Genomic DNA, 15587 nt, shown 5'->3' with positions numbered 1-15587 from the left:
CACTTTGTCCCCATTTGCATCAACCCCATTCCACTGTTTAGAACTGCTGGTTTAGGGGTCAGTAAGCATTTCAGTGGGGATAGTCACAGGTACCCAGAAGTTTGAACTCTGAGATTTCATTGATTATTAAAAAAGCTACTGTTTTTTGGAGGTGCTAACAGTTTTGAAACCAAACTCAGCTCAGTTTTTTACCCCTCTAAAGTCACATCCCTAACACTTATGCACTTAACCCACTTAGATTGCGCCCTTGTGTGGATTGAATGAACATTTATTGTGATCTTTATTTGTTTAATGCATTGTCCATGAATTCACTGTATACTACCAAGACATATTTCATTGAGATGAAAATTTCTTGTTTTCTTAGGTCTTCTCTGGCCTTTTTTTGTGCTATAAGAAAACGTTTCAGGTGTGGTAGTGTCTAATTAGCCCATAACTTTAACTGTAATTATTTCAAAGTAACCGGAAAACAGGATAGAGACACAGAGATTTAGTCCACATTCATGTGACTTTTTAGGTGTCCTAATTACATCGTAGCCTAGACAAAAATCTGGCTAGACAACTAATACTCAAAGAGCTTTGTAGAATTAAAATGCTAATAATTTGCAGGTAGTACAGTTTTCATAGTTAGGCTGCTCTATATGAGCACAACTTACCATATTTATTGTTTAATTATTCCACAGGACAAATGGTAAGCACAGTGTAAATGGTATGCACAGTTTACTCACTTTTACTTTTCACTATCACTTTCTTTTACTTTTGCAAATAGTTTACCATTACAACCATCTGTAAAATGATGACTGCAAAGGATACATACTGTATATGGTGTAACTATAGATATTAATCTAATTTGAATCTACTGTCCTAAATATGTTCTGTAATGTATTAATGTCATCGTGCCTTTTAAATGGGTTTAAAGGGGGTATTACACAGTGTTACTTTGGCCTAAAGTTATTTTTCAAAAATTGTCCAAAAAAATGGAGCGACACATCAAGCAATTCCATGCCGCTACATTTGCTCTTTTAGTAAACATTGAGTGAAAAAATGAGTGAGTGAAGTGTGTGGTGCCCTGCAACAAATTGGGGTTTTTTCTGGGGTTTATTTCTGCCATGCTAGAATCACCATGACATTGATGAAGATGAAGCAGTCAGTAAAAAATAAAGAAATAAATAAAAAACATGCAAGGAATTAAATTTAGTATAGCCCAATCGTATATCATGCACCTGGCATCCCCATGTTAGGTATTAGCCCACCACAAGCTGCGAGAAGTTTGATAATGCTGTATTTTTTTTAAAAACTGATTTGGCACAATTTTTACCCTGGATGCCCTTTCTGAAGCCACCCCTTTTATTTTTAGGCCTGTGACGCAGAGATTCGAACCCTATCTATCTGTCTGTCTGTCTGTCTGTCTGTCTGTCTGTCTATCTATCTATCTATCTATCTAGATCTCTGCGGTAGTAGACTAGAGTATTGTTAATAACCCAACAAACTTCACTGACATGCCCATCATCAGAGAGTAAAAATGCAAGCGGCCATGTACAATTAGCCTGGGTGCAATTCATGTATTTGATATCGTCATGCTTGTGAGAAAAGCTTGTATCTTCCTAGAGCTCCATATTAACAGATTGTAAAAAACTGTGACCCTATCATTTCAGGCAAACCCCAACACTAAGAGTCACTGGTCTAAACAATCAATTTTATAGTAGTTAATTGTTCAGCTTTTGAAACAAACATCCCAAACTTTATCCAAAAAAATTGTGAGACCCACATGAGTTAGATTTTGCTGTATTTGTTGAATCTGAATAAGGTTAAGCGCTAACACTGCCACTAAAACTTTTTAGAACAGAAATTGCTTCACTAAAAGTCTAAACTATGAAGCCTCTAAACTTACCACATGCTAAAAATGCTGCCCCGACATAAAGTTTTCTAAAAACACATATTCTGTGTGAGGTTGGTATGAGGTCACCGCTACCAAAAGGAGTTACTACAGTGAGTATGGAAACACAGAACTCAGAGAGAGAAAGGGAAAGAGGGAATAAGAGGTATAGAGAGTAAACGATGTACAGTAAGAGGAAAAAGGCACAACATTTATAGTAATGCAATACTGAACCCGATATGTAAATATATGAAGAGAAAGAGGGGAGAAATAGGGAGCAGTAAAGAGTAAAGGTGTTTGAATACCCATGTTTTTATTATCATGTCAATTAACACAAACTCAAAAACTACACACACACACACACAAACACGCAAACACAGTAAAAGTGAAATTTATATATATTACAAAACTTTTACAAACAATTTTTTTTCACACAACCATATTTCTCTCTCTCTCTTTCTCTTAACCACTCTCTCTTATTCACACACTTGCATACGGCTTCTAGTTAAGCAGGGGTCCAGAACGAAAAGACAGGGTTAACTGTTTCACTGGATAATGTTCCTATTAAAACACACAGAAAATGCTATATAGTTAGAGCATGCGGTTTTCTTTTATAAAATGCACCTTCTCTCGCTATCTAGCTTTGTCTCACTCTCATACACACACACACGCACACGCACATGCACACACACACACACACACAGATATTTAACATTAATCTCTCCCATATGGCTGGTACTTAAACCATGCTAATGATGTTTTATGCAGATACAATTGCCAAATAAGAGCATTTCCTCACAATTCCAAACACACTGCACAGTGTATTTTTGATTAACCAGGTTTATTATAGATTACAGAATAAATCAGATATTCTTGTATAAGTATTTCATTTTCCAACTGTGAATGAATTGACTGTTTTTCAAAATTAATTCCCGGCGAGACCAAGAATTAGTCAAACACTTTTTCATTCATGTGATCCAAATCAAAGTCCAATAGATTATAATTCCTCTAGGATTGTTATTTTTTTGGTCAGCATTTAAATAATAAGACAACAATACTTTTTATACTAATACTAATTTTCTTGGACTTTAGCATGCTGGAAAAAAACTTGTTTAAAATGGTAAATAGAAGGCTGTTGGTGACCGTAGTGACTGTGGCTGTCTCTGGTGAACCACCTAACAGTTATCTGTACAAATAAAGACCCTTGAATACCCCATTTCAGTTACAGTCAGGCACATGGGGGTGGGGGTGGGGGGTTCACATGGCCTTTCAACCCTTATCCAAATTCAGCTTTTAAAAAAGTTTATTTTTGGTGTATTAATTTATCATAATAATGTTATTATGCCAAGATGCTTGCTGTTTTAAGTAATTGATAGAAGATAAATAAACCAAATGTCAAAAAGAATAAAAATGATGAAGTTTAAATAAAGTTAAATGTTTTCACATCTTGTAAACTTCATTTAGGAACCTAACAATATAAAACCTAACATATAAAATTTTAATACAATTATTTTTTTGACGCTGATGTTTCTGTAACCTTGCTTTAAATTTTATTTACTAAACAAAACCATAGCAATTTAAGATATTAAGGAACAATGTTAATGTCACAGATTAGTGATTATGATGAGGTTATAAATGGTTTTTTACGGAGTTTTGTGTCCATATAAATAAAACAAGTTTAACTACACCCTTCTTGATCTTGGTCTCTCGGCAAGGTTTTTTGCTAATTACATGGACAAAGAAAATGCAGGAGCAGGCCTAGTGATAGCGAATTAGGGGAGCATACGGCAACTTTCCATCAACTTAAAATGTTTAATAACATACATTGCTAACTTTTTAATTTAATCATATTTTTTGAAAACCCACAAGCAATTGTAAAAAAAAAAAAAAAAAAAAAAAAAAAAAAAAAAAAAGTTTTATGTATATAAAAGTACATGTTATAATCCTTTGGTTACAGAAAAAAATATAAAATATATAGGAATAACTTAAAAACAACATGACCGTCAAAACATGTACTGTAGAAGTGTTAGTATAGCTTTTGACACACAATATATGGATGATTACAATAGGAGACTGTTATTGTAGCATAATAAAACAAAAGTCGGACTTAGTTTTAGTTACAAGTGAAATCAATGTAACTAACTTTACTAAACAGTGTTTTAATAATTCAGCCAGATACATTTAACTTTAAGTAAATAGTGGTAGCATAATGGCTAGAGCTTTGGAAGTTTGTGGGTTAGAATCCTGGCTCTGCCATGCAGCCACTGTTGGGCCCTTGAGCAGGGCTTTAGGGGCATTGTACAATGGCTTGGTTTAATTAGTGCTCTGGCCCCAAATTACAAATACGCTGAGATTTGCAGAAAAAAGCATTTCATTGTACTATGCACATGTACAGTGTATCACAAAAGTGAGTACACCCCTCACATTTCTGCAAATATTTTATTATATCTTTTCATGGGACAACACTATAGACATGAAACTTGGATATAACTTAGAGTAGTCAGTGTACAGCTTGTATAGCAGTGTAGATTTACTGTCTTCTGAAAATAACTCAACACACAGCCATTAATGTCTAAATAGCTGGCAACATAAGTGAGTACACCCCACAGTGAACATGTCCAAATTGTGCCCAAAGTGTCAATATTTTGTGTGACCACCATTATTATCCAGCACTGCCTTAACCCTCCTGGGCATGGAATTCACCAGAGCTGCACAGGTTGCTACTGGAATCCTCTTCCACTCCTCCATGATGACATCACGGAGCTGTTGGATGTTAGACACCTTGAACTCCTCCACCTTCCACTTGAGGATGCGCCACAGGTGCTCAATTGGGTTTAGTCCATCACCTTTACCTTCAGCTTCCTCAGCAAGGCAGTTGTCATCTTGGAGGTTGTGTATGGGGTCGTTATCCTGTTGGAAAACTGCCATGACGCCCAGTTTTCGAAGGGAGGGGATCATGCTCTGTTTCAGAATGTCACAGTACATGTTGGAATTCATGTTTCCCTCAATGAACTGCAGCTCCCCAGTGCCAGCAACACTCATGCAGCCCAAGACCATGATGCTACCACCACCATGCTTGACTGTAGGCAAGATACAGTTGTCTTGGTACTTCTCACCAGGGCGCCGCCACACATGCTGGACACCATCTGAGCCAAACAAGTTTATCTTGGTCTCGTCAGACCACAGGGCATTCCAGTAATCCATGTTCTTGGACTGCTTGTCTTCAGCAAACTGTTTGCGGGCTTTCTTGTGCGTCAGCTTCCTTCTGGGATGACGACCATGCAGACCGAGTTGATGCAGTGTGTGGCGTATGGTCTGAGCACTGACAGGCTGACCTCCCACGTCTTCAACCTCTGCAGCAATGCTGGCAGCACTCATGTGTCTATTTTTTAAAGCCAACCTCTGGATATGACGCAGAACACGTGGACTCAACTTCTTTGGTCGACCCTGGCGAAGCCTGTTCCGAGTGGAACCTGTCCTGGAAAACCGCTGTATGACCTTGGCCACCATGCTGTAGCTCAGTTTCAGGGTGTTAGCAATCTTCTTATAGCCCAGGCCATCTTTGTGGAGAGCAACAATTCTATTTCTCACATCCTCAGAGAGTTCTTTGCCATGAGGTGCCATGTTGAATATCCAGTGGCCAGTATGAGAGAATTGTACCCAAAACACCAAATTTAACAGCCCTGCTCCCCATTTACACCTGGGACCTTGACACATGACACCAGGGAGGGACAACGACACATTTGGGCACAATTTGGACATGTTCACTGTGGGGTGTACTCACTTATGTTGCCAGCTATTTAGACATTAATGGCTGTGTGTTGAGTTATTTTCAGAAGACAGTAAATCTACACTGCTATACAAGCTGTACACTGACTACTCTAAGTTATATCCAAGTTTCATGTCTATAGTGTTGTCCCATGAAAAGATATAATGAAATATTTGCAGAAATGTGAGGGGTGTACTCACTTTTGTGATACACTGTATATGTGACAAACAAATGGTTAATTACTAGATTATTATTATTATTATTGTTGTTGTTGTTATGAGTGTGTACCAGCTCAACAATGAGCACTCACTGTCAGGCTTTACAGGTCAGATATAATTAGTAGTAATTCATGTATTAATTAAACAGTAATAGATGGTGAGTGTTTAAATGGACAACTAGAGAATTAAAACTAGACAAATAAAAAGAGTTAAAAACAAAGACATGTCTGAGAAAGAGAAATGTTGCATACCCTGTAAGTATCGGGAACCAGGAAGCATTCGGGCAATGCAGCTCCTCTGGTTGCCTCTTCATGTGCCAGATACGATTCTGTGGCCTGCAAATCAACAAGAGAGGCACTTCATTTCACGATTCACAGCCACTCTTATCTAATGCTGTCAGGCACTCACAACTGACCACACACAAGCAGTCTTTTCAAAATAATAAATGCCCTGAAATCTATTTTCCAATTATTTTGCACTTAACACTACTTAAAGTAATGCTTTAGCAAAAAATCAAATTTACTCCAGTTTTGACTTAAGTTGAATGTAGCTAATCAACCAAGACACATCTGGCATGTTTGCTTCTTTTTTACTGGAGCGACAAGCCTTCTGGTTAACAAGTAATTGAAGTCTATCTCATCCAAAATATTAAACACATACCTAAACATCATATTCTTGCTTTAAAAATTATTAGGGATGTGTTCTCATTTTAAACCACTGATTGTGAGAAGTATTCTATATTTGGAACATATTAATAATACAGTAGAACTTTTGTTATTATCTGTAAACTATATTAAAACAGAATATTCGCATTTATAGCATTTAGCAGATGCTTTTATCCAAACATACAAATTAAGGTATTTTAAAGTAGTGCATGCACAATGGATCACAATTTCACTCTCTGAAATACAAAACATTTTATTAATAAATAATAAATACTTTCATTTTTACAAGTGTGCTGAAAGTGCACTGGATATTACTTGTTCAGCCATTTTTGCTGGTCAGTACATCAGGGAAGTGGTGGGACCAGCGCTAACCAAAAGCAAAGCAGGAACAAACAGGGCAACACACATTTAAGCTCTCTTACTTACTTCCTTACACCTACTGGCAATTTAAAGAAGCCAGTTCACCCTCTGCAGGTTTTTAAAGAATGGGAGAAAAGTAAACCCACAAGAACACGGGGGGACAAGCAAAACTAGGAAGCAAGGATAAAAGTCAGAGCCTCTGTTCATTTAAAGTAAAATACAGGTTAAGTACAGAATGTTGAGGTTAAAAACAGATCTTAAGTACAAGAGAGTGCAGCCTTGTAGTGTCAGTGCAAAATTAAAGAAGCAAATGTCAAACAACAAAAATGTCCAGGTCAATAAACTTCACTCAAGTTAAATAGAAAATTGTTAAAATACATCTCTGCTTTACCATTCATTTATCAAAGAGCATGCTGCAGGTACAGTATTTGCTTTAATAGAAAACAACGATTGCACTTCATGTAAATCCTTATCAATCTTGTTGAAAAAAATGAGCAACTGCAAAATTCAAATTTTACAACAAGCAGCTAATTACCTAATAATTAACAAAAATTCATGTTTTAAGTAGTTTAAGACAGGGTGCGTTGTTTAAAAAAAGACACCTTGCTATGTACGCTGGTTAATTTGTATGCTTTGAGGTGCATTAGCTAGGAAAGGAAGGTTGGGTTTTATGAGGCCAAATCTTTGCCTTTGGAATAAAAAGACGAACTGCAACGCCAGAAAATCCTGCAAAATCCTATTCCATTTCACAGCTTTCACGGACACAGAAACCGCACCTGGTACTGGTCCAGCTAAGCCAAAAAACATCTACTAGCCATCCACCAGGTACCTGGCACACACATTGGTGCCCCTAATGGGACAGTAAAACAGATGATGGAGAAAAAGGTTGGGATTTAAATCAGTGCATGTATGTTGTTGAAAATAACAGATATATACAAACACATTTAAAAATAATTTTGCCCATATGCTCACACAAGAGTACAAGTGCACAGAAACCACTAACCGCAAACATGGTTTTATACATAAATAGGCCTACATATTAAAACATGCACACACAACCTTGTAATAAGTTCCAGCCATTGGCGCATGAGACAAACAAAAGCTATTCATATCCCTCCCAATGAGAGGTTAGCGCCTCAGTTTCTCTCATGAGTTTTTATTTGGGCTTAGCTGCATCATGCTACCACCCTCTATACGAATGCAGGTTTTAATGGCCTTTTAGTACTTGACTATATTGATTTCAGTTTTCTTGCTGTGTGGCAAACAGAAAAGCAGGACAGGATTAAAATTTGTCTTTTTTAGTTCAGTTTCCAGGTGTCCATATTTAAGTGCCTGGCAGGAAGGTTGTTATGGCTGGGATGCTAACTGTGATCCAAACCAAAATAATAAAAGCCAGATTTCTGCCAGAATTCAACCCTAGACTATTCAAAAATGGAGGCCAGTGGTTTCATTTATCAAAGGCCTGCTGATTTATGATCAGTGCTTCTGTTTTCTATCCTAATTGTAATGATTGTACAAACTGGCAAAGACATATATTGACTATGATTGGACCCAGTTGGGCCAAATGCTGTTTCAGTCTAATTAAAAAAAAAATCTGCAGTAAGTTTGTTGTCACCAATCAGAACTTATCTCTCTCTCGTCATTGTTGCCACCATTACCTCTGAGCGAGGCTAAAGTTGTCACAAGCCCCTTCTGACATGGGGCAGCTGATTGCTTCTTTTCACCTGCCAGGGGCGGGGTTTTACATGTGATCAGTCACCCCCTGTGCAGTTGCCACAATCGTCAGCAGCAGTTGTAGCTGTTGTCACTCCCATACAGACACTCAGCCAATCGTTTGTCTGTGTAGGCACCCAACCAGGTGATATCAAAGCTGAGATTCAGCCTCGAGAGCTTGAGATCTCAGCACTGGTGGGATAGTGTGTCAAGAGCTTCAGTTAATATTCCCATTAAACATCCAAGTGTAAAAAAAAAACTGGTGTGCCAGATGCGTGGGTTATAAAACATCTAGTGAGAAGCAGTTCTGGGTTTCTGGAGCATGGCTGGATAAGTTTGAGTTAACAGGAAGGTTATGGTCTGATGGAGCTCGATTTGCTGCTGCCAAAGTGTAAAACAGCATGTTTGTGCATGACTGGAGTGAAACCCAAAGTGTTCTTTAGTTGTAGCCACTTACCTCGAGGTTTTATGTGCTGTGCTTTTTCAAATTGATTTTCTGCCTACCACATTTATAAATAGTGGATACTATAGCCATACTGTTGGTGTATGTCAAACTTAACTATCAAAACAACTGGCTGAGTTTCAGGAAAGAAAGAAAAAAGTACATAAGTATAGTAGTATTTGAGATGCACAGTGATTCCAATGACTAACCTTTAGCAGATTTTTAACTGCCGACGTTCCCTACAGAACCAACCAAATATACCATATATTAACTTGTATATTATATTTCATTTATTTATTTAATTATTTATTTATCATATATTACATATTCAATCAATTTTTACTAAAATGTATCATTTCGAAATGTAATTTTCCTCCAAAAGTCATAATAAAAAAGTTATATACTTAAAAAGACACATTTTTACAAGCATACTGTTTTTTTTACATAGCTTTTAGGTAAATCTAAGAAAGGTGCAAAAAGGTCAACAAAGCAGGTCCCGGGACCCAAGGGCTCTGGTTCCATACTTGGCTTTGATCACTGTAAGATTCTTGTAATTCTCTGCACATAAATGGTAAGCTAATCAAGGCTAACCATGACTTAAGAGATTTTCCTATATTTTTAAAATGGCTACTGACCTTGCCACATGACATGGTATATCTGGAAGCCTTCAAATATTGAGCAAACATTTTTATTTTACATTGAAGTTATTAAAACAAATGCACACTAGTTTTAAATGGCACCATTTTTTGTTAAAGCTTTGTTAATAAAATCTCAAAGAATAATTCTACCACAATATCAGTTATGGTTTGCAATATTAATATTGCCATATCACTGTGTAGGGGGGTTCCAGGTTGGGATAAACATAAAAAGACAACATAATTTATATAAATATCATTAATTTACTGATATACTTAATGAAAAAAGTCTTTTTAATAACCTAGTGTTTACCTAATTAAACCCTGGTACACTGCTAGTATCAGCGCTTGCTAAGTAGGCTCCAACAGGGCTAAAACACTCCTACAGAGTTTTACATTTAGTTCAGTGGTGGACTTTAGCAGCGAGCATACACAAAAACTTCATGCCAGATGCCAGTTTCGCTCATAGCTAGAACCAGACTTTTAATTATATATGGTGCGCATATATATGGAGCATATGCAGGGTCCATATGGCCAGCCCATAGCCAGAATCTGGAGTTCCCCTCCCTAATTAACATTTTAGAGGCTCGGCAGAAAGAAAAAGAGAGTGATTCAAAGCAGGCTATGGAAGCCGGTGACCTAATTGGAGTCAATAGAAATGTATGTAAATGTGCTAATTGTCACAGGTTTTCTTGTTCCCACCAGTAAATGGAGGCCTTTGTTTAAAAGGTTTAATTGGTCGGGAATAATAGAATTAAATGAGAGGGGATTGCAATAAAGCTTTTTATGGGATGGAAAGAAGGAGTGAGAAAAAATTAATATGTGTGGTTGAGCATATGGTGAGGGTTGTGTTAACTGGAATGTGCCCGCAGTGAGAGCCTTTAAAGAGATGCTAAATGCTCAATCTTTATGGGATTGGTATGCATGCTTACCACAAACAATAATATCAACACAATGTTGAATTCTGAACAAAAAAACTCAAAAATGATTTATGATAAAAATCTGATGGTGTTTCATTAAATGTGCTCAGGTGTGAACCATGCTGTGCAAACATGATCTGCTCCTAAGACTAGAAATAGAGTAATGTGATTGACTTGCTATTTTACAGTTTCATATTATTATGAAACAGATTCCTGGCTAATACATCTAAACTCAGTTACTGAAAGGAGGTAGACCTCATACCTGGCTTTTGATAAAACAAGATGATGTTATACACTTACTGGCCACTTTATAAATTTATTTAGGTATACTCATCTCGTATGTACAGACATTCATTATTTTGTAAGCTGCACTAACCATACAGATGAACTTTGTGGCTAAACAATTAACTGATTTTAGTCCAACTGTTACTCTGTACATTTTACACCAGTTCACACCATTAACTGAGCAAAAGGTACCCCCAACAACAAACCACTCTCAGCACTGCAATGACACTAACATGGTAATGACACGTTAGTGCATGTTGTTATAATATATCAGGTGCACCAGTGTTGTTGGGATTTTTAAAGTTGTTCAAACTTAATGGTGTCTTTATTAAGGAAAACACACTATTAGCACTGGTTGTAGGTTTACAGTTAGACACCAGAGCTATCATCTTTTTTCATGCACAATGTGTGTGAACAGTCCTCTAATCTTCTATCTGTGAACACTTTATGATCAAACTATGCTGCTGGCTTTATATTTTTGGTCTGAGAATTATTCTCCTCTCAGTTTTAAGAAAGAGGTATTTAAAAAGAAAATAGATCAGCAACTTACTGGCTGTTGCCAAAGTTTATCTGTATGGCATGTGTGGCTTAAAATAAACAATTAATATATGTAACAGAAATGTGTATTTACTAATGTGAGTGTATATAGAATGAGGGAAATTACCAAAATTAAAATGAGAAATTAAAAAATGGTTTGTTTTATACATTCTCTTTTACACAGAATAGAATTATTTGTACACTAAAGCCTAGGCACATCTGTCTCACATTGACAAGTTGTGTCAATGCCAATTATATGGCCTGAGAACAATCAGTATAACTACTGTTCTGCTACTTTTAGTTGTTTTTCTCATTTCCTTTCCTAACAACATGGCCATTACCATTAGTTCTATTGTCTACCTTCATCATTTTTATTTGCTAGCTGCCAACATACTAATGCTACAGCCAGCAAGCAATGGCTAGCACTTCAAAGAGCGGGAGGACCAGAGAGACAGAGAGAGAACAAAAAAGTGAGAGAGGCGCAAAAATGAGAACAAATGCTATATGAAAAGATGAAGTGGCCTTTCTCATTACAGCAACCAGGACCACCTCCGGGAGAACTGTTGGAAAAATGTGATTTTTTACACCTACATCTTAGAGGGAACAAAAACAAAGAAAGAGAGGAAGAGTGCTAATGGTTCATAGAAGCTGGAATGGTTGAGGTGTAGTTAATTATTGTTGGGCATTTTGAGGGGTTTGACATTAGTTGCTGGCTCCAAAGGCTTTTTAGTAGCCATGCCAAAACTCTGCACTTCGCACCTTGGCATTTCAATTTAAAATGTTCATTTCTTTATTGGGTTGGTGCACACTCAGGTTGGCTAAATGGGCATGTAAGACTTTTCTCAGCAGACGTTTGGATGTATTGATTATATGTCAAATTTTCACTGTGTACATTTAGTTATTTGCATCAGGTGGCTAAACACTTATTGCACATCGATACAGGTCTTCATATGCACAATGTGAGTGAGTAGCACAAGTTATTGGCCCTACAAACCCAGCCAACACATGAAAGCCAAAAAAGAGTTCACGCCACTAGCCCCATCTCTGCAGGACACAGTCACCACGACAACCATGGCACTACACAACCTATCAGCTCAAGAGTCGCCTGACAGTTCAGTTTAAACCACAGACGCTTCTTGAAGTCAAGCCGTGTGTCAACTGTCAGTCTATGAAAAGAGCAAAAAGTATTTGCACATGTCTAAAAACTAAACATTTCAGGGTTTGATTAGCTGTAATGCTAAATGTCTAATAGTATTGCAGAGCAATAGCAAGGTGTTTAAGATAAGAATTAAAACTCCATTGCAGTCAGTACACTCCATTATACTTACCAAGCACAAGATGCTTGTTGTATAAAAGGTTTGTCATAATGAAAAAAGGCCCAAGGCTAGTTCGTGTAGACACTGAAAACCTGAAATATTGCCAGTGAGGGTGTGTCAGCCTGTCCTCAGAGATTTGTGAAGGAGAAAGTTTGATTAAACATTTGATTAAAACCAGATGCCAATACCAGTTGAAACACTTCTGTGGTCAAAAAAGTTATGCCAAAAAGATTCTAACAAATATCACAGGAAAATAAAGCCAGTAAGTGGTAGATAAGTGACAGATGTAATTTGGGCTTTTAGGCATTATTTCAAAATGATAGCTAACAAAAACAATAATAATTTAACCAACATACAGTTATAACATGTTCTTACAAATAATGACACTCATTAAACATCATCTTTAACCAATTTAAAGGATTATTTATACTGTGGTGATTGTAAAATATTGTTCACTGGTATACGGCAGGGATGATGTGATGTGCTGTAAAGTAGCTTCCATCAGTTGCAATAAAAGTAGCTAATGGCAATCTGTCATTACACAGCATGTACATATACACTGCACTTTCAGATCAGATCGGAAGAGATTCCCTGTGACTCCTACTAAATAGGTGAAGCCTAAATACGAAGGCCAAACTGCACAGTCCTCAGAGTAACAAAAATGTCAGTAGTAATGTTAATAATACAGCACTACATGTCCAGCCAAATTGTTACTATTAATATAAAGTATTTCTCAATTGGATAACTTATAACACACAACTAATAATCAGGCTTTAACATCCAAGACGAATTGCCCTCTTGAATATGTGAGGATTTATTTGGGCATATTCAGTGTTAAAAATTGACATTTGACATTAAATGGCTTTCAAAATTGCTTAATGTTTGCATGAGAAGCCTACAAAACTCTAGACTGATTTTATAAAAGCAGAATACTTATTTTGACTTAAGCTTCTTTTACATACAAGCAAGACAAAGACTTCTTCTAATACATTAACTTAAATTAAGTTATAATTTATAAATAAATCTATATGCCCTACAATAAAGGTTAAGAATTTGCTCAGAACTGAAGAGTTAAAAGGAAAACCATTACTGGTAATGATGCTTTTAAATGATGTTCTTATTTAAGGTGGAAAAGCTTAAAGGGTCATGTCTGGGGTTTTTTTTAAATAAAATTCGTAAGTTTAGTATTTTAATAAGCATACATACTGTAGCTTACATGTACATATACAATTCCACATACAGCTACAGCCTAATGACAATGTTGGAACCCCCTCCGGCAGGTTGAGGGCATTCTCTACTGGAATCAAACTTTTGCCCATTTTAATACACATTTACTGTTTAGTTGCTGAATTTAACTTATTTGGAAAAATAATTTAATAAAAGTAATTTACTTCTTCTTTGGAAGCCTGACTGTTGGGCACTCATTAGGTCCTCGCTGAAAGTTTATTTGACAGGGTTGAGCCTAAAGCCCGTTTGGGCCAATTAGTAAACACACCTAAAAAACGGGAAAAACCTTAACATTATGAACACATCTTTCTACTAAAATAACAAATAAAGTTTCATAAATATTCAGCACAGTCTGAGAGGTTTTTTGGGCTCACAGAGTTCCACAGCAAGTTTGAAATTTTCATATGAAATTGTGAATTTTTTAAACAGGCAAACTGGGAAGATAATTAAACGTATGTAGCACGTACCATTGTTGTGAAGGATAAATTGCCAACAGTTTCAAACATCCATTTTCTTCCAAAAAGGCATCGCTTTCCAAAAACAAAGCACCCGGAGTAGAGGGTGAGCGGGTGCACAGCTCTCGGTTTCTCCGGTGACACCGGAAGCGACAGAACGACAGAAAGGAACTCAACAAGTCGGCCCGGAGCCCAGAGTTTATCCGACTTCCACGACTTTTCTCAGGCGGCTGCTGGAAATACGGACTGATTATTTAACGGTCCCGGTTTACTGTGTTCGCTTCGCTCGGTCATTCCCGACTAACACTGGCCGCTCCGGCCACTGTGCGCGACTACAGCCGGTGTTTAAAAATCAAAGGGAATTCTGTAAACGGATCACAGTAAGTCGGCTATTTAATTAAACAATAACAACTAATGAGGTTTTTTCGGTACATGCGCCTCGCCCTGTATTCCTCAAGTCTTTTGTTTTTTGTTCGTTAACGGGACCCCCGATTCACATTTACTCTGTCCGAAAGCGTGAAACACTGAGTGCTCAGCGTGCTGTACAGGCTAATTGCAATACGCACGCGCGCACACACGTGCACACCGACCGGGCAGACCAGAGACCAGTCAGCAAGACTTTCAGTCCACGAGTCGATCTGAAATCACTTTTGGTTTAAAGAAACACCGTGTCAGTAACTGACAGTGCGCTTGACTGGCAGGCGGTCGGTGCTGCTGCGGCTTTAGAGTAAAATCGCGGAGCTGCGCAGATTACCGAACATGCGTGCATAAACCAGGGCTGGGGAGGGGGGGGGGGTATGGGGGGTGTTTGTAAATGATAATTATCATTACACAGTTCCGCCACAAAAGTGTTTTTGTATTTTAAAAACTAAACTACATAATTATTAAAATAGGAGGAAATATATACACATATATAACACTACAATGTTTTTGTAATATTTTTCACTCTCCTCTACAGGGGCCAGTTATGGTTTCAAAAGTCAGTGCCACAGAAACTTACAAGCTTTGGTAAAATTTTCAACAATAAGTGAAGAGCTATGCAACAAATGGTAGAATATTATTAAAACGTATGCCATTTTAACAAAATGAGGAGCATATTTGTAAGTGTCTAAACAAATAAAGTGTATATTCTGAAGTGTCTTTAGTTTCTACAATCAGTACCATAGTTGCTC

At 37.2% G+C, this 15587-nt stretch overlaps 1 protein-coding gene across 10 annotated transcripts in view; it reads right to left on the bottom strand.

Annotated features, from left to right (window-relative positions):
• LOC134329629 (nuclear factor 1 X-type-like) overlaps window positions 1-14991 on the bottom strand; it is a 141073-nt gene extending 126082 nt beyond the window's left edge. For all 10 annotated transcript variants that reach the window (XM_063010925.1, XM_063010928.1, XM_063010929.1 and 7 more), the window contains exons 1-2: window positions 14428-14991; window positions 6112-6195 (exon numbers count right to left, since the gene is read on the bottom strand). In XM_063010925.1, the coding sequence (XP_062866995.1) occupies window positions 6112-6195; window positions 14428-14466 (123 nt within the window). In that variant the 5' untranslated portion in view covers window positions 14467-14991. The remainder of the gene's footprint in view (window positions 1-6111; window positions 6196-14427) is intronic.
• Window positions 14992-15587: the final 596 nt, after the last annotated feature.

This window comes from Trichomycterus rosablanca, chromosome 15 (genome assembly GCF_030014385.1).
Source record: "Trichomycterus rosablanca isolate fTriRos1 chromosome 15, fTriRos1.hap1, whole genome shotgun sequence".
NCBI classification, from domain to species: domain Eukaryota; kingdom Metazoa; phylum Chordata; class Actinopteri; order Siluriformes; family Trichomycteridae; genus Trichomycterus; species Trichomycterus rosablanca.
Note: the sequence above shows the minus strand (reverse complement) of the source record. Positions and strands in the feature narration are given on the sequence as shown.